Genomic DNA, 24,771 nt, shown 5'->3' on the forward strand with positions numbered 1-24,771 from the left:
GAGAGTAAAATACAAAGTTGCTCAAGATCCGTACAAGATAAGTAAACAGCAGATGGTGGGAAGACATGGGAGCCAGTGTTTAACTTCCCTGCAGCGCCACCACAGGAGAAATGAGGCATTGCACGGCTCCAATGGCTTACAATGGGTAGTCGTGTCGGGTCCTCCAGAGAGAGATGCTCTTTGGCCCCTTTAACACGAACCATATGGTATTTGTCAGGGTGCGTTCAGTGAAACTAGCACCATGTCGCAAGCAAGTTGTCAGTTTTGTCTACGATTGCGTTCAGTTGTTCAGTTTTTTCCGGCCGGGTACAATCCATTTTGATGCGTTTTTCACGCGCGTGATAAAAAACTGAAGGTTTACAAACAACATCCCCGAGCAACCATCGGTGAAAAACGCATCGCATCCGGAAGCCCCATTTACTTCTATGGGGCCAGGGCTGCGTGAAAAACACAGAATATAGAACGTGCTGTGATTTTTCATGTAACGCAGAACTGATGCGTGAAAAAAAACGCCCATGTGCACAGACGTATAGAAATTAATGGGTCAGGATTCAGTGTGGGTGCTGTGCGTTCACGTCGCGCATTGCGCCTGCGCGGAAAACTCGCCCGTGTGAAAGGGGCCTTTTGGGTCCTGTATAAAGGAGCGCCCTCTAGTGACTGCAGGCTGCTCTTGTACCGAATGGTTGTGGGTTTGGGAAGTCGTCAGCGGTTTTTAGACTCTCTGGACGCCAGGAGGACATCAGGCAGCCGCCCTCCATCATGTGCTGCGGCTACAAAGAGGCTGTTGTAGAGCGCAGATAAAAAGCTGTTGTGGCCGTCAAATAGTTTCCTGTTCGTAGCGTCCAATATCTTTACTGGGGCGAGCTACAGCCCCTGCACAGAGGAGGACTATGATAAATCTGCATGCTTCAATATCCTCTGCTGCCTTGCTTCACGGTGTCAGTCTAAACTGCAATTCTATGACTCTATTCAAAGAGTTGTTTCCAAGCTAAAATGTGATTTGTGTGTTTTTTTTTAATTTTTATTTTTTTAGTTTTCACATTTAACACACTACATTTCGGGTCCCAGATCATATCCTGTTGACATCACTACATGTGGTGGCGGCTGACACTGTGCAGGATGTAGCACCTCGCATACAGGGGAACACTTGCTGTCATGGTTTATCATTTGCAGATGTAGAGCTGAGCTGTGTGTACAACACTGCCAATCTGCTGGAAGTATCCATGGCATGGAGGTGCCCTGCTGCCTGTGTGTACAGAATAGTGAGCGCAGCTCTGGAGTATAATACAGGATGTAACTCGGGATCAGAACAGGATATGTAATGTATGTACACAGTGACTGCACCAGCAGAATAGTGAGTGCAGCTCTGGAGTATAATACAGGATGTAACTCAGTAGGTTATATCTTTCCATACACTGTATATTGCTCAGTCCTACATGTTATAGGGGCATGGTCTGGGGGGGTTATAATGCATAGTTGGCACATGCTGACAGTTCCTCTCTAGGTTTCCACATTCCTGTAGGTGGGTCGCCTGTTAGTAGGAGATGGTACTCCTGAGCGGCGGTTTTCATGTGGGTCCCATCTTGCACGCCTATTACGGTTTCCAGCAGCCGCTTCTTCTATCCCCTGCAGCTAATTGGAACAATAAACTAATAACCCGAAGATCAAAGACGGAGATTTCCTCCAACTCCTGATTTCCCCCCCGGCTTTAATTTTCGTCTAAATATGTGAAAGGAATTTGCTTCTCTCAGTGGAGGAAAATTATTCGTAAGGTGCTGTTATATTTAATGTACACGTTGCGGTGATGTGGAGTGAAGCTCGTCCAATGTAATATCTGTAGAAAGTGTCATGGCAGGAGGAGTATTCCCCAACCTCTCCGGCTGCTGCAAAACTACAATCCAGGGCAAAAGATAAGTGGCCAACAGTTCTCCAGGGCGCCGCTTATCTTGTGTAAAATCCACCATAGATATCGGTCGTTAGGTTTGGCGCCCCCTTTAATGTCAGCGGCGGGCTCAGATCTAGATGTGTTGCAGCTGCAGTGTGGACGTAACCTCGGTGTGTTTGTGATGTAGCAGTGCCGAGCGCAGGATTGGGCAAGATCACTTGTCAGATACAACTTGAAGGTTGCCTTAAACTTTTTTTTTTTGTCTAAAAATAACTGCAGCTGTGCCACATAGTGGGTGACTGGCAGCGCACACAGATGAGCCCTCTCCAACCAGTGGCTCTAGAACTACAACTCCCAACATGCCCTGTCAGCACAGGGGTGCAGCAACTGGAGAGACCCCGAAGTGCATTACCAAATTGTTTTAGTTGCACAGTCACGTGGGAAAGTGCCCATAAGGACTAGACCAGGGATCAGCAGCCTCCGGCACTCCAATTGCAGTGTGAAACTACAACTCCCAGCATGTACACCTGCTAATCTGTTCTTGTAACTCCCATAGGAGTGAAAGGAGGATTCTGGGAATTGTAGTTTCAGAACAGCAGGGGTGTCGGAGGTTGCTGATCCCTGGATTAGACAATCGCTTAACTGGCAATCCCTCAATATTCAGATGGTCGAATCTCTGCAGATATGCAGTCAGTCAATCCACAAGCTGCGCCAACGAGGGTGACTGCTATGGATCTCTTGTAGCTGGGCCTGTTGGCTTCTGCTGTATTTCGTCTTGAAGGGATATTCCCATTGCTCTGATATAGCATAACCTTATGATCAGTGAGTTTGTGACCTCTGGGACCCCCGTCCATCCTGAGAATGAAGCTCGATGTCCCCTTCTGAGTTTACCCTGCACAGCAGCGCCACCCCGGCTACCGAATATGCATGGAACTGCAGTCTGCCCCAGTCACTTGAATAGAGCGGTGCTGTGGTTCCCAACACACGGGATAAAGGGGGATGCAGAACATCATTCTTGAGATGGGTTAGGGGGCCCCTACAGATCTGGCCCCTGTGATCATAAAGCAATGGCATATCCTCCTTTACCAGATGACCTTAACCTTTTTAAAGGGGGTGGTCCATTTTGGGCAGCCTTTTTATTGAAGGGTCTCTTGACTGTCTCCCTCTGCAACCATCATCTGTGTTCTTCAGGAGGACCTACAAGCCAGTGTTCAGTTTTTCCTGCAGTGCCCCCGCAGGGCAAATTAAGTATTGCAGTTCCCATTGAAATCGGTGGACTGTGCAATTCTTGGAGGTGGCGTGTCCTCTTTGTAGTCACACTCTGCTCTGGCTGATAGTTGGGGGTCCTGAAGGAGGGCGTCATATCTGCAGGGATGTAGTAATGCACATCTTTCTATAGATTCTCATAGGTCCGGGGAGCTGAGCCTATATATAACTGTGGGGCTAGAGTTTACTCAAGGTGTTGGCCTCCATTACAGACAGGTGATTGTTCTGCTGGGGGAGCGCGGCGGGATCCTTCTTGGTATCTTGCACTTCATGTCTTTTTCTCTGCACGGTCTAATCCCGTCTCCTCCTCCCTCTCTCGGGGTGGGGGATGGGGAAACGTGCAGCGGCTGGAGCCAAGACTTTATATGCACAAGTACGACAAGGCGGAGAGAACCCAGATGTGAGAGCAGGAGGCTGATGGTGGACGACGCGCTGCAGTCTGCAGAGCGCGGTCACGCTGAAACGCAATCGCACTACCAAAATGGCTGCTTAGCGGTCGGACTTTCTAGGATCTTTAAAGGATTCTCCGCTTTGGACAGACCCTGCTTGTTAGAAAGATCCCTTGGCAATGAGCTGATCACAAACTGCCCCCCCCCTTCCCCCCCCCCCCCCCCCCGCCGATCAGCCGCATTCTATGGTGAAATCTGGTAGGAAGTGCTCAATTTACCTGCAGCGCCTCCACAGGGGAAACTGAGTGTTACAGCGCCCATAGGAATCAACGGCTTTTCAGTATAATACAGGATATGGCGGGCCCTTCAAAGCATGAAACCCTCATGGCAACCTCTCTCCACCCCGGCACAGAGATGGGTGTCTAATCATTTAAAGAGGAGCTGTTTCCTTTCCTAACGCGTCTGTTTTAGTAACTATATTTATGACTCCTTTATTATGACTACTTTATTACTCCTACTAAAAGTTATGAATGAATTGCTAGCAGTCTGCAATGAAGGTCCAGCTGGGTGTTACCAGTTGGGAGGCGTGTCCCTCCACAGTCTGACATGATCGAATCAATGCTAACCGTATCAGACTGTGCAGGGACACACCCCTAAATTGGTGTCGCCCATCTACAGTGATCATGTGACCCGCAGCTAGCTAGGAACTCGCTGCATTGTAAATCACTATGATGCAGTGAGTTCGGCTCCGATGAGCCCCTGTCAGTCCTGGAGATGCTGCGGACACATGGGCCATGTTTCCTGAACTGCACACGGTCGTTTGCGTGTGTCCTAACCCGAACTGGACACCTTCTCGCCTCTATAGGCCGCAGTGGACAGATGACATGGACTTTCAGGACTGTAATTGATTTGACTCTAAGGCCTCCCAAAGCTATTACTGAGCAGAGATTATAGGGTAAACTAATTACCGTAGAAGGGGCGACTTGTCAATCACGTCTGTAGGACTTGTCTCGAGTCCGGCTCTTCCAGAAGTAGCAGAATTAAGGACCTCCCAGGACGGGGTCGTCTAGTCCAGTGGTCCTCAACTCCAGTCCTCAGGGCCCAGCTGCCGGTCATGTTTTCGGGATTTCCTTAGTATTGGGCAGCTGATATAATTGGTGTCCATGCATCAGGACTTACCACAGGTATTCATTCTGTGGGATACTTCTAAATCCTGACCGGCAAGTGGGCCCTGAAGACTGGAGTTGGGGAACCCTGGTCTAGTCCCACTAAGGGAATGGGAATATTTGGTGGAGATTTGAGCAGTTGGGCTCGGTGGTAGATGCAGACCCTGTAATCCTCTCTGCTGGACTTCGTCAGTCGCACTTGTCAGCCACTTAGGATCGGGACTGGAATTCTTCAGAGCTCTTAGCTATCATCTTGGTGTGAAGGTGATCTTGGTAGCCCAACCTACTTAAAGGGGGTTTACTACATCTACTACTTCAGCTCGACTATAAGCTGATCACAGGGCTGCCGGGACCATCAGCTATCAACTGGTTGCACGTAATGTATGGACTCGTCGGGTCCTCCAAAGAGGGAGACGCTCTTTGCATCTGCCTTTGGGGCCTGACCTATTCACCATAGTCTACGGCAGAAAATTTACGCAAATTACACAGGAAACCTAGGGAAACTCCTAATTGCCTGGTTGGCAGGGATCCCCACCAATCAGGAAAACTGAGACGTTACCCCATTTTAGTGGAGCGGCGGTCACATTTGCACGTTGCCGCTGCCGGGGAAACACTGGGCCCCTTTCTTGTGATTGACAATTTGATTTTCTACCCGTGTAAAAAAATAATAATAATACTGGAACATCTATTCTTATGACTGTTATACCATCCCTTTATAATTCCTGCTAGAAGTTATGACTGAATTGCCAGCAGTGTGCAATAACGGTGCAGATGGGTGTTACCAGCAGCACTGATTGTATAATGTCAGAATGTAGAGGGACACCCCCCGAACTGGTAACACCCATCCGGACCTTCATTGTAAACGGCTGTCAATGCATTCATAACTTTTAGTAGGAATAACAGAGGAATCATTCAACATAGTCGTAAGAATAGATGCTCCAGAATGCAGGAAGTTACTACAACAAATGTTAGGAGCTGTGATAGCTCGTCTTATAAGTTCTGCAATATACTTTGGTTTCAATTCCTCCTCAAATTTTCAGGATCTCTGCTTGCTGTTGCTGAATGGAAATCTTCACTGTTTGCATTTTAGTTGCTTAAAAGACCCCCTGCTCATGCAGCTGCAGATCTGCCAGGTTTCGGCCAGACCTAAACCCCGCTGTTCTGTGCCGGATCTACAAACTGAGACGTGAACAGGGCCTAAACCGATTGTAACATCCAAAAAATGTATGGCAGCTAGTGATGAGCGGCAGGGGTCATATTTGAATTCGCGAATATTTTGTAGAATATTCGCAAATTCGAATATTCGTCATATTCTACGATTATTATTATTTTTTAACTCAATCGGCAAGGTAATGATTGTGTAATATGCAAATTTTCGGATTCTAATTTTTTATTGCGAACTTTTCAACTTACAACTATTAGACAAAGAAAATTATAGCACTATATTAGCTAAATTGCTCTACATTTGTTTTTTCGAATATTCGCTATATTGCTATAACTTTGTTTTTTCGAATATTCGTAATATTCTAAAACAAGAATATATAGCAATATAGCGAATATTCGAAAAAAACTAATATAGAGCAAAATTCGCAAACACTACTACTCCTAAAGTCAAGTATATTGCAGCCTTCTTATTGGCCCAGAGGGATCATGTGTACTGATAAAAAAAAAAAGAATATTTTTTTCGAATATTCGAAATTACGAATATATATAACTATATTCGAAATATTCGCAAATTTTTGCGATAAAAATTCGAATATTTGTGATCAACACTAATGGCAGCCATCTTAACTTTTTGGTCTCTCTTCCCCTGGTTCTAGGTCTCGCTACATCAGCACAGAACTTGGCATCAGAGAGCAGCTCTTTGTTGGCGTCCTGACCTCCAAGACCACCCTGAACACCCTGGCCGTAGCAGTCAACCGGACCCTAGGCCACCGGCTGGATAGGCTGGTCTACTTCACGGGCATGCGTGGCCGAAAGCTCCCTCACGGCATGACGGTGGTGACCCATGGAGATGACCGGCCTATCTGGAACATGTACCAGACGATGAAGCATCTGCTGGATCACTACATCCAAGAGTACGACTGGTTCTACCTGGTGCAGGACGACACTTACACTGAGGCTCATCGGATTTCCAAACTCGCCGCCCATCTGAGCATCGATGCCGACTTGTACCTGGGCCGGCCTGAGGAGTTCATCGGCGGTGACACCGAGGGGAGGTACTGCTACGGAGGATTCGGCTATCTCCTTTCCAGAAGTCTTCTGAAAAAGCTGCAGCCGCATTTGGAAAGCTGCCGCAACGATATCCTGAGCGCCAGACCCGACGAGTGGCTCGGGAGATGCATCATCGATTACACCCACGTCAACTGCGTCGAGGTGCACGAGGTAAGACTAATGGATGTCTCCATAGTAATTAACAAGGTCAGGGGTTATGGTCCCAAAACCCTGAGGCTGTGTTGTCATGGAGACCTTGAGCTGATCCAGATTAAAGGGATTCTGTCTCCCCTGTTAATCAATTCAGCATTTTAAACATGCCTTCGTATGTTCATATTCTATAGGCAAATGAGGCCCTAAGTGCCCAGGGGGTGGTACCTATAGCTGCAAGTGCCGAAGCCCTCCTATTCCTAACCATTCATAGCTCCTCCTCTTTCCAGCTCCCTGCCTGTGATGTCACTCATTCCCCCGGTGAGTCTTGATCTTGCATATTACAGGCATTACTGTGGACATCACAGATTTTAGAGCGCACGGGCCCTTAGCGGTGTCTGTAATGTGCAGGAATTTCACTGCGCAAGATTTCACCGTGGGGTGGAGATATGAACGGTTAGGGTACGACCACACGGCGTTGAGTACGAGCCGTAGTGGGCTCTAATTAAACTAATTAAGACCGCAATGTATAGTCGTAATCCTGAATTTGCTGGGACTGTCCCCAATTTTTTTTAGAAACAGTCCGAGAAGATTTGCACTGTCTTGGGCCAAAAATGGGCAGGGCTAATACAAGAAACACCCACTTGTGGGCGGGGCTTGTGGTTAGTGGGTCTGTATTGTTAATGGCTGCCCATTGGCAGGCCCACTGAATATTGCGATCCTGATTAGTTTTAGTGCCCGCTATGGCCTGAGTGGCCATGGCGCAACTGCAATGTAACCTCATCGTGTTGCCACGCTCTTAGCACAGGAGGGCTTGGACGCTTGCAGCGATGGATAACGCATACTTATTAACTTTTCAGTTGGCAATATCGGGGCATGTAAGCCCCACCCCTGGGGGCGTTCTACCCTGCCCAGGAACACCCACTTATAGGTGTGGTTTGTTAGCCCCTCCCATTTCAGCCAGGCCGTTGGCAACTATGGGCTCTTGAGAACTTGTTTGCGTGTGGAAGAAAAATCGGTAGCCGTCATTTTATAAGTGAAAACGAGGTGACAGGAGGTGGCGTGATGTGTCGGTTGATCTGAATGGACACAAGGGCCCTGATTTATCAAAACTGGTGTTTAGGAAATCTGGCTTAGTTGTGCCGAGCAACCAATCAGATTGCACCTTTCATTTTACAAAGGAGCTCTGAAAAAAACCTACAATCTGATTGGTTGCTATGGGCAACTAAGCCAGTTCTACTTTACACCAGTTTTTATCAATCAGGGCCAAGTTCTGATATCAGAAGAGGATTTGTGATGATAAAAAGCTCTCAGTAGTGCAGCCTCAGGCTTTGGGCCTTTAGCCATATCTTGCCATAGATGTAAGCTTTTTAACTTTCAACCCAGCGGCTGTTTATTATTCTGCTAATGAATAATTTTGTAGGTTATAAATTTTTTTATGAACATGAAATAAAAGTAAATGGTTTAATATTGACTGTTCTGTGCGGTGAAGTAAATGTCTGTGTAAGTAAACTATATAGGGACGTGCACCTCGGAGTGTCCGTACTGGAAGAAGAAGAAAGCCGCTGTTTTCTCCACTTGGAGCCTGCACTATATAAGGCGCCTTTGTGCTGACGACCTGTGGGTCATACATTGGGACCGCTGTACGAGAAGGAACAGTGAGACCTGCAGTCATCACCGCGCACCCACCGCGCAGAGTATGGGCTGAGAAATGCTGACGTAGATCTTCATGTGCGGAAAATGAATGCTTTCCTAGTGTTTAAATACATGCAGAAAGTTACATTAAGTTAATCACATGCAGTGATGTATAGAGAATTAATGGTTTATTCCCTCCTGGATTTCTACAGTAAATACTCCTAGATTATACTTCATGATGTACAGGGAACAGGGGAAGGTTTTTCCCTCCTCATCCTCTCCCCCCCCCCCCTTAGTTCTTTTAAGTGAAATGTTTGCCACACCAGCTAGAATATTACCCACTGTAGAAGAATATAACTACTATAATACTGCCCCTATGTACAAGAATAGAATTACTATAATACTGCCCCTATGTACAAGAATAGAATTACTATAATACTGCCCCTATGTACAAGAATAGAATTACTATAATACTGCCCCTATGTACAAGAATATAATTACTATAATACTGCTCCTATGTACAAGAATATAACTGCTATAATACTGCTCCTATGTACAAGAATATAACTACTATAATACTGCTCCTATGTACAAGAATATAACTACTATAATGGGTATTTACACATATACAAATTTGGTAGCATTCTGTTTTTCTTCTGGAAATGGGGGTAATTTAATATTTTTGGTCTTTTAATATTAATTTTATTTTTTTTTAAGCATGAAGGGGGGTCATATATCAAACTGGTAGAACTGGCATAGTTGCCCATAGCAACTAATCAGAGTCCAACTTTCATTTTGGACAGCTCCTTTGGAAAATGAAAGGAATGTTTGCTATGGGCAACTACACCAGTTCTACTTTACACCAGTTTGATAAAAGTCCCCCTAACTTTTAGCCCCTTTGGTAAATGGGATTCTGCATCTCTACCTGCTGAGCTGTGCCTCGTGCACAGCTTTAAAGGCAGATTGCTATGATGGGCCTGGGAAGCTTTAGCAGGCCCAAGGCTGTCATGGTAACCGATCTCTGCCTAACCTCACATATGCTGCGATCACTATCGAACTCTGCATTTAAGGGGTTAATTTACCACTTTCAGAGTCCTCACAGATCCTGGTCATTGCAGCCGGGGCGCCTGCTGTAATATACAGGTACATCGCGGTGGCTGATGGGGTTAAACACACACACACACACACACACACACACACACACTGTTATCGGACAGTAAAACAGTGGCTTGTTGTCAACAAGCAGTCCAAATTTTTTTTTGCCTAAACGGGCAAAATTATACACACAAAAGATAGTCTCAGAAGAAACAGTGGCTTGTTATGAACAAGGGAGCAGCAGTACAATGTGGATAGGGTAATGTCTAAGGTGTGCAGGGTAACAGCGGCAGCTTTAGTAGTGGCAGCAGTAGCTACATGGCATGGAACAGACAAAGCAGTACTGAGTAAATGAGTCTGCAGCTGTGGTGTGTGTGCTGGCCATGTGGAGAAATGTGCCATATGGGAGTTGATCTTGGCTGAGCATGGCCTGGGTCTGGCACATTTTGCTTCTGCACCCACAGACAAATTGCCAAAACATCAGATTCATTTGACAGGTAATTTTTTGTGAAATTCCAAACCATTCCATCTTGTTCAGAATCTAGAGTAGCTCTACATCTGCTGGGATGGCTCTCGTAGATCTATATTCCTCAGTGCTAATAACACGTAGTTTCCATATACAGGCTGATGTATCGGCTGTTGCTGTCTTATCTGTCATTATTAGGTGTTATCAGTGTGATGTTAGCTTTTTACAGATGAGCAGCGAATGTCTGATCATAGAAGATCTCATGTACCTCGCCTTTTCTGCAGGGAATTCGGTATCGTTACTTTGAACTTGGGAAGAACGTGGACCCTGAAAAGGAGAGTGACCCCCGCTTTAAGGTCGCCTTCACCGCCCACCCGGTCCTGGATCCGGTGCAGATGTATCGTCTACATAAGCACTTTGCTCAGCTGGAACTGGAGAAGACTTACCAAGAAATGGAGCAGCTACAGGTGGGCACTGGCATGAATGCAGCACATACTAGAGGGTCATCTGCAGACACATAGGGGGAGTTTATTAAAAGGGTTGTCCAGGCTTTTACTATTGATGGCCTATCCTCCGCATAGGTCATCGGTATCTGATCGGCGGGGGGGTCTGCCACCCCTGCCAATCAGCTGTATGAGGAGACTGTGTGAATGTGCAGCCTCCCTTCTCTCTTCCTGTCATGGCAAAGACTATAGACAGCAGTAGTAAACAGGAAGAGAGAAGGGAGTCGGCATGTGCGCACTGCGTGCCGTCTCCTCATACAGCTGATCGGCGCTACGTCTACACGACGACATTTGTCGCGCAACATTTTGTTGCATGAATGTCGCGCGACAATTTTTATAATGGCAGTCTATGGTGTCGCACTGCAACATACTGCGACGTAACAGTCGCAGAAAATCCATTCGAGATGGATTTTTCTGCGACTGTTGGGTCGCAGTATGTTGCAGTGTGACACCATAGACTGCCATTATAAAAATTGTCGCACGACATTAGTGCAACAAAATGTTGCAGTGTAGTTGTGCCCTATCTGTCGCACGACAAATGTCGCTGTGTAGACGTAGCCTAAATGATTTGCTGCTGTTGTGGTGCTGTTTGGCTACCCTCCCCTGGCCGGTTCCTGCTTGTTTATTTTAATGTGCTGGAATATCCCATTAAACAATAGTCATGTTTCTGCAGTCACCACTAGGTGGAGCTAGGGAGCCTACTGCCAGGTATGTATGCAGTGAGCTCCCTCTATTGGTGGAAGCAGGCAGACATGATTTAATCATCTACCTCAGACTGCAGGGAATTTGGAGCTCTCTATAGACCGCAGAATAGCCACTGCATGTTATCTATACCAGTCTCGTCTTTAGTTTTTCTCCTCCAGCACACTGGATGATGAATGGGATCCTATACAATGATTAGGACTGCAGCTGAACCCTCTGACCCCCCCCCCCCTTCTCATACTCGAGGGCTCAAAGCTGATTTCTTGCTATTTCACATATGACCTGTAAGACCGGTTTTTGCAGCTACTGCCTTGTGTGAAATGCGGAGCAGGAGATGATGGATGGAGATTCTTCTCTTTTCCAGTTGTCTTGGCATTAGAACACTGGGCGGGGGTTAAAAGTTAACCTCTAGTAATAACTCTGGGGGGCCACCGCTCAGTTCTGCAGATGCAGAGCTCCAGATCTCCCTTTATGGCCTTAGAATTAAAGATCCTCTGACAGCATGATCAACCCTATTAAACCAGGCTTATTGCCTGGTAGAGTTGATCATGCTGATTAAAACATAATATCTTTTTTAGGTTGCAGCATTATGCAAATCAGGTAGTTGGAGCATTGAGGGGTGGGCTGTAGGGCTTCAAGCACCACTACATCTACACCCCTTGTGCTCAGTCCCTCCCCTTCCCAGCCCTGTCTAATGGCGCCTGCACTGTGGCTCACTAATAGTTGGTTGTCCAGCATTAATACGTGTTATGGTGTGATTGGTGTCGGTAGGTTTAAGCCTCATGCACACAACATAAATACAGGTATCAACCGTGTTTCATTCGCATCACTGGGTGCGTGGTTCAAATTTGGTGGCCACGTATATAGGACATATTCTGCCTGATTTGCCTAAAGATAAAAATCCTAATATCTACACACCACTGCAACCTACAAAGAGAAATAAGGTACCATTCTAATCAGCATGATCAACCCTACAAGGTTTAATGGGGTTGATTATGCTGACAGAGGCTCTTTTAAATCCTAAAGTTTGTTTTTTGCCTGCCTAAAGCCACCACTAGGTGGAGCTCCTTACATACAGACTTGTACAACTTTTTGCTGAATCTGATTGATTGAATCATGCGTGAGCTCCCCCCAGTGGTGGCTGCAGGTAGACAAAATATAATTGTCAACTATATATTGTTCGTTCGTTTGTTTGTTCTCCGGATCAGAGATTACACGCGAATCACAGATTCCTAGAATTATATGATGAAGGCAGAAACTACAATATGTGGACCACTGCAATACATGGAGTTGCAGGTGTGAGATGTCATGAATGTAATTACCAAGATTTATAAATTTTACAGGCAATTACTGAATTATAAATTAAAATTCTAACGCATCTTTATTTCCTATATGTGCAATTTATATCATGCGATGACCATTCTGGGCCATGATCATGGTACAGCTCTCAGGGGCGCCACCAAATAAAAGGACCATCTGCCAACATAAATTTTAATATATCCACTGAGATTGACTTCCTCTGATAGGACAGGAAAAAAAAAAAAACACAGAAGTTTAAAAAAACCTCACCCCTTCCCCCTCATTGCCAGTGCTGGGAGCTCTTTGGGTTCCTAGCTTTTTCTTCATGACCTGGATTATCTTGCTCTGCAGACCGGAGGTCGGTTCTGGTGGTCTGGCTCTTCCCTCCTGTGTGGTCTGTGCCCGGGCCACCCCCGCCCCTCCTATTTTATTGTAAGGTGGCCCCGGTAAAGCCCCCTTCTGCGGCAGTTTAGGAGGGCTTTATGCGAAGTGGAAAAGCGGCTGGAGCGACGCTAGGACGCGCTTTCCTCCAGGTGATGACGTCAGATGCCGAGGGGGCGTGGCTTAGCATCATGACGGCGCATGCCTAATGTTTAAAGAGGGCAATGCCAGTCCCAACATGGCACCCAGTGTTCTCACCCTGCCTGCAGTGTCTGCTGTTTCTGTGGACGGGAACTGGAAACATAAGTGCCCTACCACCACTGGCTCTGGATCTGAGCCCCCACTACCCTGGGTTCTGTGAGTAGCCTGTGTCAGGCACCCTCCTTATGTTATACTTACCCTGTAGTGGTTGACACTTCTTCTCTCCCTTGTATGTTGCAGGGAGAAAAGGAGTCTTCCTCTTCTGCCAAGGTTAAACCCAGGAAGTGTGGTCTCTGTTCTAAATGTCTACCTTCCTCTGGGTCTAAACCTTTTATGCAAGGAGTGTACCGCGTCTGTCAAGTCCAAATCATCTAGCCTACTGGAGGATATTAAGTTCATAGTTAGAATGGAAGTTCAATCTGCCCTGGCCGCCCGGGACCCTCCCCCGTCCCCATAGACCGGGTTCTTCTAGAGATCCTATGTATGTGGGAAGTGATTCCGATTCCGTGAATCCTGAGCTATCAGATCCTGAGATCTCAAGAATCCGATGAAGATGACTAATATAAAAGATTCCTTTTTAATTCTGAGGATATTGAGGAGCTAATCAAAGCCATAAGAGCTACATTCAGAATGGAGATTCCCAGGAAGCCTAGATCTGTTTGGGGGGAGAGGCAGAGATCTGTATTATCAGTGCCGGATAGCATACAGAAGATCATAAGAGCGGACTGGGACAAACCTGAAAAAAAGCTCCTTTATTCCACAGTGGCATAAAAAGGCGGTACCCCTTTGAGGCAGATTGCACAGACTGGGAGTCCATTACCAGAGTCTATGCCCCAGTGGCCAAAGTCGCAAAGTGCACGGTCCTTCCTTTTTGAGGACGCTGTGCAGCTAAGGCTACTTTCACACTAGCGTTCGTCGGTCCGCTCGTGAGCTCCATTTGAAGGGGCTCACGAGCGGACCCGAACGCAGCCGTCCAGCCCTGATGCAGTCTGAATGGAGCGGATCCGCTCAGACTGCATCAGTCTGGCGGCGTTCAGCCTCCGCGCCGCGCGGAGGCGTGCGGATCCGTCCAGACTTACAATGTAAGTCAATGGGGACGGATCCGTTTGAAGATGCCACAATATGGCTCAATCTTCAGGCGGATCCGTCCCCCATTGACTTTACATTGAAAGTCTGGACGGATCCGTACGAGGCTATTTTCACACTTAGCTGTTATATGCTAAAATAATGCAGACGGATCTGTTCTGAACGGAGCCTCCGTCTGCATTATTATGATCGGATCCGTTCAGAACGGATCCGATCGAACGCTAGTGTGAAAGTAGCCTAAAAGACCCTATGGACAGCCTCCTTAAAAAAAAAAATGTGGGAAGCTACAGCTGCTCTTTTGAAACCCGGAGTGGCGGCGACATGTGTAGCTCGTATCTTTTCTGTGTTGCTGGAGCAGTTAGAGCTCCACTCAATTAACAAGACCCCAAGAGAGCAAATCTTAGACAGACTTCCTCTGCTTAGAAAGGCCACCAATTTCCTGGCAGACTCCTCCGTTGAGTCCGTTAGACTTTCTGCCAGTACAGCAGTACTCTCTAACGTCATCAGAAGAATCCTGTGGTCCGGTGATATGACATCTAAAAACAAATTGATATCCTTACCGTTCCATGGGCAGTATGTGTTCAGCCCCGATCTGGATAAGATCTTAGAAAATGCTACAGACCACAAAAAAGTTTTTTCCTGAAGACAGATCCGAAAATAGAAGGCAGTTTTTTTTCATAAACGGCAGGATACCAGATCAGATGGAGGAAAATCGGGAAGGTGGAGCTATGCCAAGGGCGGTGAAGGAAGGAATTTTTATTTTTAACCCCAATAAGGGAGATCCTTCCTCCTCCTCTTCCAAGCAATGACTCCATTCATGTTGAGGGGGGGAAGACTCGGCTCCTTCATAAATTCCTGGGAGCAAGTCATCACAGACCCGTATATAACCAGTATTGTAAAAAACGGTTATGTTGTAGAGTTGAATTCTCTTCTCCCACAAAAGTTCTAGATAACCCAACTCCCCTGGCCTTGGAGGTCCTCTCTGTCCAAAGGCATAGAGGAATTATTATGCCTAGGGGCAATACAGTGTTCCCAACAGGGAAATAGGAAGTGGTCACTATTCCCCATTGTTCTTAGTTCGGAAATCGAATGGCAAATTCTGGACCATTATAAATCTGAAGCCACTAAACGGACACATAACATATCGCAAGTTCAAAATGGAGACTGTCAGATCCACCGTGAAGCTCATCAAAAAGGGGGTCTATGATGGGGGCGGGGCCTGACCGCTAATGGAGGAAGACACGTGACAGATGAGCTCCTCAGCAGCAGCCCCTATCTACAGCTTCTAGAACCAGCACCAGCCCAGACATGGTGAAATATGGCAAAGACCAACGCTCTGAGACCACGAGTGTCCTTCAGCATGCAAAACACTCGTCGGACATCCATAAATACCTGCAACAGCGATCCTCCAGCTCTGCAGAAGCCTCTCAAGATGGCGCCTGGAGACTCTGCAACGCCAGAAAGCGAGGATGAATCTGACCAGCATACCGGCGGCATAAACGAACAGGGTGAGTCTGACCTTGCAGCCACATCTAAAGCCTTTTTTAAAACTACCATTGCACAAGCATTACGCCCGGTTCTCTCTGAACTTTCAGAAATAAAAACTGAGATAAAGCACGTGGGCGCCAGGGTAGAAGGCCTTGAGACCTCATGCGCCGCCATTGTATCGCACTCCTCAGCCCTGGAGGCTAGATCCAATGAACATCTTGCCCACATTAATAAGGCTCTGACCCTAATAGAAGACCAGGAAAATAGAAACAGGAGGCGTAATGTACAGATTAAAGGACTACCTGAATCCTGGTCAACTGATTCTCTCCAGAAACTGGAGGTATTCGCAGAGTTAATAGGTGAAACCGCCGCTGACCCTCCAAGGGACGTGATATGTGGCTTACTCTCCTATGTTGATACAGCCAAAATATTAAAAGCTTCTAGAGAGAAGTCCCCGGTGACACATGCTGGAACAGTGATTACATTGTATTAAGATATACTGCGCCAGAAGAACATTGCTTATCCATGGCTCTACCCGTTCGGGCTCTTCATCCTACATAGTGGGAAATGCATACATATACATACACCTGGAGACCTTATCAAAGCATGGTCGCTCCTAGATATGGAGCTGCTCGAGATCGTGCCCCTTGTTGACCAGATTGTTGGGTACTAGTTCTGACTATTTTTTGGCTTTCTTCCACAAGTTGTTATACTATCCAGTCTCATAAGGTTGATGACTTTACAGTTTTTGTTTTTCTCACCTGTCATGTCTACTCTATACCAAACTGTAGATACACTGATGGTCAGGGCAGTTTTTCTTTGTTTATACTTTCTCCCCACATGCTCTTCTGCCACCCTTACATTCCCACCTGGCTTCTATAATCTGAAGTATAGGGGCTTACCCCTTCTTTTTTTTTTTTTTTTATATTCTTTTTTATTTTTTCTCAAATCTCTCTTCTCCCCTCTTAATTTTACTTTAAAATCTCTTCCTTATTACTCACTATCTCCACCTTCCACCCTGCATCACATACTCGCACCATTCCCGCCTTCCCGCCTTCCTCCACAAATGGATTACACAATTCCCACCTTTAATGTAAAAGGCCTCAATTCCCACAATAAGAGAAGTCACATTTTTCTCTTGGTACGTAAGATTAAAACCAGCATCCTCTTCCTACAGGAGACCCATTTTAAGACAAATCGCATCCCAAAACTCCCTAGCTCACCCTTCTCGCAATGGTTCCACAGCTGCAACACCACATCAGCCTCTAAGGGAGTATCAATAGCTAGACACAAGGTTCCCTTTGTACTCAAACAAGTATATCAAGATACAGGAGGGAGAGTTAGGTTCACAGATGTACATGTTGGCCAACTTTTATGCACCTAACACTGGCCAAATTCCATGTTTACTAAAGGCATTAGATATACTGCAATTGTTTGCAGAAGGAATAATACTAGGATCTGACTTAAATGTCAGTCTGGACCCGAATGTTAACTCTTTCTTCATCCGGGTCCCAGACTCCAGCCAAACTCTTAAACAAACTCAAAGACAAACTAGAGAACGTGCGTCTGGGAGATGTATGGAGGCTCAGCAGCCCATCCACGAGAGACTATACCTTCCATTCCATCCCTCATAACTCCTTCCAACATTTAGATTATATATTTCTCTCAACTTCCGCTCTCTCTCCCTCTTCTCCTCAGTCCTCTCAGATCATGCCAGTTGTTTAGTGTCATGCCTCTTTTCACAACCTCCCCGGGTGAATGGATATGGCGAATTAACGAGTCTCTATTAGATTCTGAAGCTCGAGGCTTAAAGGTCAGACAAGAACTCCAACTATTTTCTTGAAGAAGACTTTCTCCCCTCCCCAAACATCCCCGTCATTATTATGGGAAACTCACAAGGCTTATATAAGAGAGGTTCTTGTCGCAATGGGCTCGAGAGTAAAAAAGGAGAGACTGCAAAAGATAGACCGCCTCCTAGACCAAATGGCGAACATGGAACGACTCAATAAAGACTCATTCTTGCAGAGTAGACAAGAGGAACTGTTATCCCTTAGACAAAAACTCAGACCTTAGAGCAGCAAAACACTTGTATTTTAAACATAAGCTATATGCACATGGGCACAAGGGAGGCAAACTCATGTCCTTTTTATGATCAAAAAGTCAAGAGACAGGACGTACAGTACAGACCAAAAGTTTGGACACACCTTTTCATTCAAAAAATGTTTTCTTTTATTTTCATGACTATGAAAATTGTAGATTCACACTGAAGGCATCAAAACTATGAATTAACACATGTGGAATTATATACATAACAAAAAAGTGTGAAACAACTGAAAATGTCATATTCTAGGTTTTTCAAAGTAGCCACCTTTTGCTTTGATTACTGCTTTGCACACTCTTGGCATTCTCTTGATGAGCTTCAAGAGGTAGTCACCTGAAATGGTCTTCACTTCACAGGTGTGCCCTGTCAGGTTTAATAAGTGGGATTTCTTGCCTTATAAATGGGGTTGGGACCATCAGTTGTGTTGTGGAGAAGTCAGGTGGATACACAGCTGATAGTCCTACTGAATAGACTGTTAGCTGCTTTTTTTTCTTGCCATAATACAAATTATAAGTAAAGTAAAACGAGTGGCCATCATTACTTTAAGAAATGAAGGTCAGTCAGTCCGAAAAAGTGGGAAAACTTTGAAAGTGTCCCCAAGTGCAGTCACAAAAACCATCAAGCGCTACAAAGAAACTGGCCCACATGCGGACTGCCCCAGGAAAGGAAGACCAAGAGTCCCCTCTGCTGCGGAGGATAAGTTCATCCGAGTCACCAGCCTCAGAAATCGCAGGTTAACAGCAGCTCAGATTAGAGACCAGGTCAATGCCACACAGAGTTCTAGCAGCAGACATCTCTAGAACAACTGTTAAGAGGAGACTGTGTGAATCAGGCCTTCATGGTAGAATATCTGCTAGGAAACCACTGCTAAGGACAGGCGACAAGCAGAAGAGACTTGTTTGGGCTAAAGAACACAAGGAATGGACATTAGAGCAGTGGAAATCTGTGCTTTGGTCTGAGTCCAAATTTGAGATCTTTGGCTCCAACCACCGCGTCTTTGTACGACGCAGAAAAGGTGAACGGCTGGACTCTACATGCCTGGTTCCAACCGTGAAGCATGGAGGTGGGGGTGCTTTGCTGGTGGGGATTTATTCAAAATTGAAGGCATACTGAACCAGCATGGCTACCACAGCATCTTGCAGCGGCATGCTTTTCCATCCGGTTTGCGTTTAGTTGGACCATCATTTTATTTTTCAACAGGACAATGACCCCAAACACCTCCAGGCTGTGTAAGGGCTATTTGACCATGAAGGAGAGTGATGGGGTGCTGCGCCAGATGACCTGGCCTCCACAGTCACCGGACCTGAACCCAATCGAGATGGTTTGGGGTGAGCTGGACCACAGAGTGAAGGCAAAAGGGCCAACAATTGCTAAGCATCTCTGGGAATTCCTTCAAGACTGTTGGAAGACCATTTCTGGTGACTACCTCTTGAAGCTCATCAAGAGAATGCCAAGAGTGTGCAAAGCAGTAATCAAAGCAAAAGGTGGCTACTTTGAAGACCCTAGAACTATATGAATATATTTTCTGTTTCACACTTTTTTGTTATGTATATAATTCCACATGTGTTAATTCATAGTTTTGATGCCTTCAGTGTGAATCTACAATTTTCATAGTCATGAAAATAAAGAAAACGCTTTAAATGAGAAGGTGTGTCCAAACTTTTGGTCTGTACTGTATATCCATAAAATCTAAAAGTCCCAAGGGCCACTACTCGCACGAACGCCTGATTATAGCCAAAGCATTTCAATCATACTATACTGGCCTATATAACTTGACTAACTCTCTCTCCAGATTCCTCCCAGCCCTCAATCTCAAATCTTTCTTGAATTTGCTAAAATTGCTCACAATATCTTTAGAAGAAGCGGTTGCTTTAATATCCCCAGTAATTGCAGAAGTACAAACCGTGCTTCGTAGCTTTCCCTCTGGGAAAAGTCCTGGCCTGGATAGTCTTCCCCTTTATTTCAGAAAATTCTAAGACATCTTATTACCACACTCTCTTTGTAACCATCTGCTTTCAGGGAGCAACCTCTTCCCACAAGCACAGGAGGCACATATTACACTAATCCATAAAACGGGTAAAAATCCACAATCATGCGGTAATTAACGTCCTCTCTCTCCTAAACTTAGACCTGAAGATTTGGGCCAAATTGTTGGCGACCCGTATTAGCTCTTTACTTCCACGTCTTAATGGAAAAGAACAAGCAGGATTTATCAAAAACAGAGAGGGAAGAGACAACTCTTGTAAGCTACTTCATGTCATACATCTTGCCCAGCTCTGCTAGGAATAGATGCTGAGAAAGCATTCAATCGAGTCAATTGGGCTTTTATGGCAGCCACCCTTCACAAATTTCGTTTTCTCCCTGAATTGATTTCGGCCATATTCACCCTTATGCACAACCTTCAGCCCGTATTAAAATAAATGGAACCTTATCCCCCCCCCCCCCTTTTAAAATCACAAACGGGACGAGGCAAGGTCGCCCACTCTCCCCCTCCTTGTTTTTTTAGTTGTGGAGACCTTGATTCAGAGTATCCATCAAAACCCTCCTTTGCAGGTTTTAAGGTAGGCTCTTCACAATTAAAATGTGTCGCCTTTGCACACGACCTACTCTCTAAACCAGCCACAGACCTCCCATTGCTACACGTTTACTAGAAGGTAGATTATCCAATTTCAAAGTAATGTAACCAAGTCAGAGGTACTAAATGTCTCCATTCCAATAAGAGAAGAAGCCATAGCTAAACAACACTCTCCCTACCCCTGGGCATCTAACATAACTCAAATATCTAGGGATCCAACTACCTAGCAGATTAACAGACCTCTACAAACTCAACTTTCTCCCCCTTCTAACCGAACTAAAACACCTTTTACAAGAATAGGACTTTTCCTTTATCTCGTGGATGGGTCGCAAAAACCTACTAAAAACATATATAGTACCAAAGATCCTGTATACCCCATCAATGATACCAATGCACTTACCTGCAGCCTTCTTTAGCACTGTCAGAGCCACTCTCACCAGGTTTCTGTGGAAGGGGCGTAAACCTAGGCTGCCCTATACCTTACTGGTCAAGACGCAAGAACATGGAGAGTTAGGACTGCCTGACATCTTGTCATATTATAAAGCTATTCACCATAACAGATGGATAGAATTACTCAAGCCCAGTAAGCAATCGGATATCGAAGCTATAGCGCAACAATCTCTGGCATCCAGAGGGTTTTAGACAGTAGTGAACCCAAAGTCAAGTACCATCAAGCGGCCTGATTTTAATCTGCTATCTGTGAGAGATGTCTTGGCTCCTACCCCTTCTCCCCTACTCCCCTTGAGACTAATTCCAATGGCTCTTACAAAGCTAGGCTCCCCATACCTAGACCTATGGGAAAACCTTGACCCTATTCCAAAAATGGAACTATTCCACTCACACGGCACCGTCTATCGAAAAAATGCAGACTTTAGTCCAATCTGCGCACCTCACTCCACTTCATGTAGCACATTTCCAAAGGGTTACTGGGAGGTTTCTGAATGCTTTCTTATAAGAGAAAACTAACCCCTTTTGAGTAGGCCCTATCCACATCAGACCTGGTACTGAGGAAGGTGGGAAGGCTCTACTCTTTACTCTTATCCCCTTCCATCTATCACAAAACCTGCCTTTCTCTTCATGGGATTAGGAGCTGAACATCTCATTGTCAGACAATGAAGTTCGAGCCATTCTAAGCTCGTCCCATGGATTTTCCCCATGTGTAAAGTTGCAGGAAAATCACTATAAATTGCTAACACGGTGGTACAGAACTCCAGAGTTTTTATTTAACCACAAACTTTTGCCTGACAAAAATTGCTGGAGATGCAGGGAACAATTAGGCTCCTTCTCCCACATATGGTTCAAATGCCCTCTCATTGGGCCATATTGGAACCAGATAGAGAAAACCATTCAACTAATGTGCGATACTACTTTTACTGTGAAGATTGACCAGGTTGTCTTAGCTAGAGCGAGCTTAACTTATAAGCCGCCCAAAACTAATTTAGTTACCCATCTGCTGGCAGCTTCCAAAGCTCTGAATCCTCTGCATTGGCTCAGCCAATCTCCACCATCTCATGGAGAGGTGGGTGGTGAAAGTCAACCAGATCTGTCACTTTGAAGAACTCACTAGCATGACCAACAGAAATAGATCTCAAAATATGTTCTCCCTGGCAGAGATTCCGAGATAGGCCGACATCACAATAATGTAATTCAATACCCCCCGCTCCTTCTCTCCCCTCACTTCCCTCTCCGAATGTAAGTTTATACAACATGTTACCATGACGTTACTTATGTGATACTCTTGTACTTTAGATCAGCTGTGACTGATCTTGTTTTTCTCATGCTTTGTATCATAAAAAAAATGACTATACATTTTGTTTTATATGATTTCACTATAAATAATTACAATAGATGGCCACAATAGATCTCAAGGACGCCTATTTTCATGTTCCAATCCATCCCCTATCCAGAAAATATCTGAGGTTTGCAGTGAAGCTGAAAGAGAAGATTTATCACTTTCAATTTAACTGTCTCCCTTTCAGAATATCTTCTGCTCATCTCATCTTCTCCAAGATTATGGCAGAAGTAGTAGCCTTCCTAAGCCAAAAGGAAATATCAATTATTCCATATCTGGATGATCTGTTGGTTATAGCAGAAACGTCGGCTCTCCTACAAGCTCATCTTCAGGTGGTCCTCTCATCTTCAGATCCTGGGCTGGATAGTCAACTGGGAGAAATCCAATCTTATACCAAACCATCAAAGAATATTTTTAGGCATCCTCCTGGATTCTGTCCTTCAAAAATCCTTTCTTCCATCCCCGAAGGTCCAGGATCTAAAGTTGGGAATCCAACAATTCTTAAGGAAGCCCTTTTGTTCGATCAGACAGGCCATGAAGATTTTGGGTCGCCTATCTTGTATTTTAGCTGTCGTCTGAGCCCAATTCCACATAAGGCCTCTGCAGGACCTCATTCTCAGGAAATGGAACAGATCTCAGTTAACCCTAGACCAGAGGATGTCCGTAACCAAAGAGGTAAAGACCTCCTTACAGTGGTGGCTCAGAGACAAGAGTCAGGAGTCTCTTGGAGCCAGGAGGAAGTTCTATCATTGGCAACGGATGCCAGTTCCTGGGGCTGGGGTGCCCTTACTGGCACAGGTTCCTTTCAGGGGACTTGGTTCGACGCTCAGAGGAGGATGTCGTCCAACTACAAGGAACTTCAGGCTATATGGGAAGGCCTCAAAGCAACTCTGAGACAATCCAAGAACCGTCATGTACTAGTCCACTCCGACAACTCTACAGCTGTAGCCTTCATCCAACATCAGGGAGGTACAAGGCATGGTCACCTTTTTAAAATCTCTCAAAACAGATTTTCCTATGGGCAGAGAGGAACCTAAGATCTCTGGCTGCGGTACACTTGAAGGGTTCTCTCAATCTTCAGGCGGACTGTCTCAGTCGTCAGACTGGATCCAGGCGACTGGTCCCTATCCCAGTCGGCCTTTCAGAGGATCCAAAATCAATGGGGCCATCCAAGTCTTGATCTGTTTGCCTCAAGAAGAAACCACAAAGTACCGCATTACTTCTTGCTCAATCCAAGAGATTCCTGTGTGGCAGACGCCTTCATTGAGGACTGGACGTTGGGACTGGTTTATGCCCCTCCCCAATTCTGATGATCCCAAAGGTTCTGCAGAAATTCCATTAGGAAAGTTGTGTCCTAATCCTTGTCATCCCCTTTTGGCCCAGAAGGGGCTGGTTTGGTCTCTTAAAATCCCTCAGCCAGGAAGATCCAATCCTGTTCTCCCAGAGGAAAGATCTTCTAATGCAGGGTCCAATTTCTCATCTAAACCCCAGTCTTCTCAAGCTGTCAGCCTGGTTACTGAGCAACCCATCCTCTTTTAGGTCTAGGTCTATCACAGATGGTTGTAAATACCCTTTTGCTCAGTAGAAAATCCAATACCTTTAAGGCTGGGTTCACACGGGCGTGACGGATTAGGTCAGGGTGCGTTCAGTGAAACTCGCACTATTTTGCAAGCAAGTTCAGTCAGTTTTGTCTGCAATTGCGTTTAGTTGTTCAGTTTTTTCCGCGCGGGTGCAATGCGTTTTGATGCGTTTTTCACGCGCGTGATAAAAAACGGAATGTTTACAAAACACATCTCTTAGCAACCATCAGTGAAAAACGCATCACACCCGCACTTGCTTGCGGATGCAATGCGTTTTTCACGCAGCCCCATTCCTTCTATGGGGCCAGGGCTGCGTGAAAAACGCTGAATATAGAACATGCTGCGATTTTCACGCAACGCAGAACTGATGCGGGAAAAACAACGCTCATGTGCACAGACCCATTGAAATGAATGGGTCAGGGTTCAGTGCGGGTGCAATGTGTTCACGTCACGCATTGCACCCGCGTGGAAAACTCGCTCGTGTGAAAGGGGCCTAAGGCATATATTTAAGGTTTGGAAAAAATTTGCATCTTGGTGTGGTGTTAGGTTTAACCTATCTGACCCCAATATCCCTCTCCTCCTGGAATTTCTCCAGGACGGTTTGGATATGGGTCTCTCCCCGAATACCCTTTAAGGTACAGGTTTCCGCATTAGGTGCCCTATATAACACTAGTCTTTGAGTTCTCCTGGGTTTCTAGGTTTTTAAAAGCAGCTGATTGAAACCCAGAATTAAAAATATGGTCGCTCCATGGAACCTGAATACTGTTCTTAGACGTTTTGTCAGATTCTCAATTTTG

The 24,771-nt window shown here is 45.6% G+C and overlaps 1 protein-coding gene across 1 annotated transcript in view; it reads left to right on the top strand.

The window, feature by feature from the left end:
* CHPF (chondroitin polymerizing factor) overlaps positions 1-24,771 on the top strand; it is a 39,851-nt gene that overhangs the window by 11,217 nt on the left and 3,863 nt on the right. Inside the window, exons 2-3 of the mRNA XM_044303777.1 lie at positions 6,527-7,091; positions 10,551-10,733. Coding sequence (XP_044159712.1) covers positions 6,527-7,091; positions 10,551-10,733 — 748 coding nt within the window. The remainder of the gene's footprint in view (positions 1-6,526; positions 7,092-10,550; positions 10,734-24,771) is intronic.

Source organism: Bufo gargarizans, chromosome 8 (genome assembly GCF_014858855.1).
Source record: "Bufo gargarizans isolate SCDJY-AF-19 chromosome 8, ASM1485885v1, whole genome shotgun sequence".
NCBI lineage: Eukaryota > Metazoa > Chordata > Amphibia > Anura > Bufonidae > Bufo > Bufo gargarizans.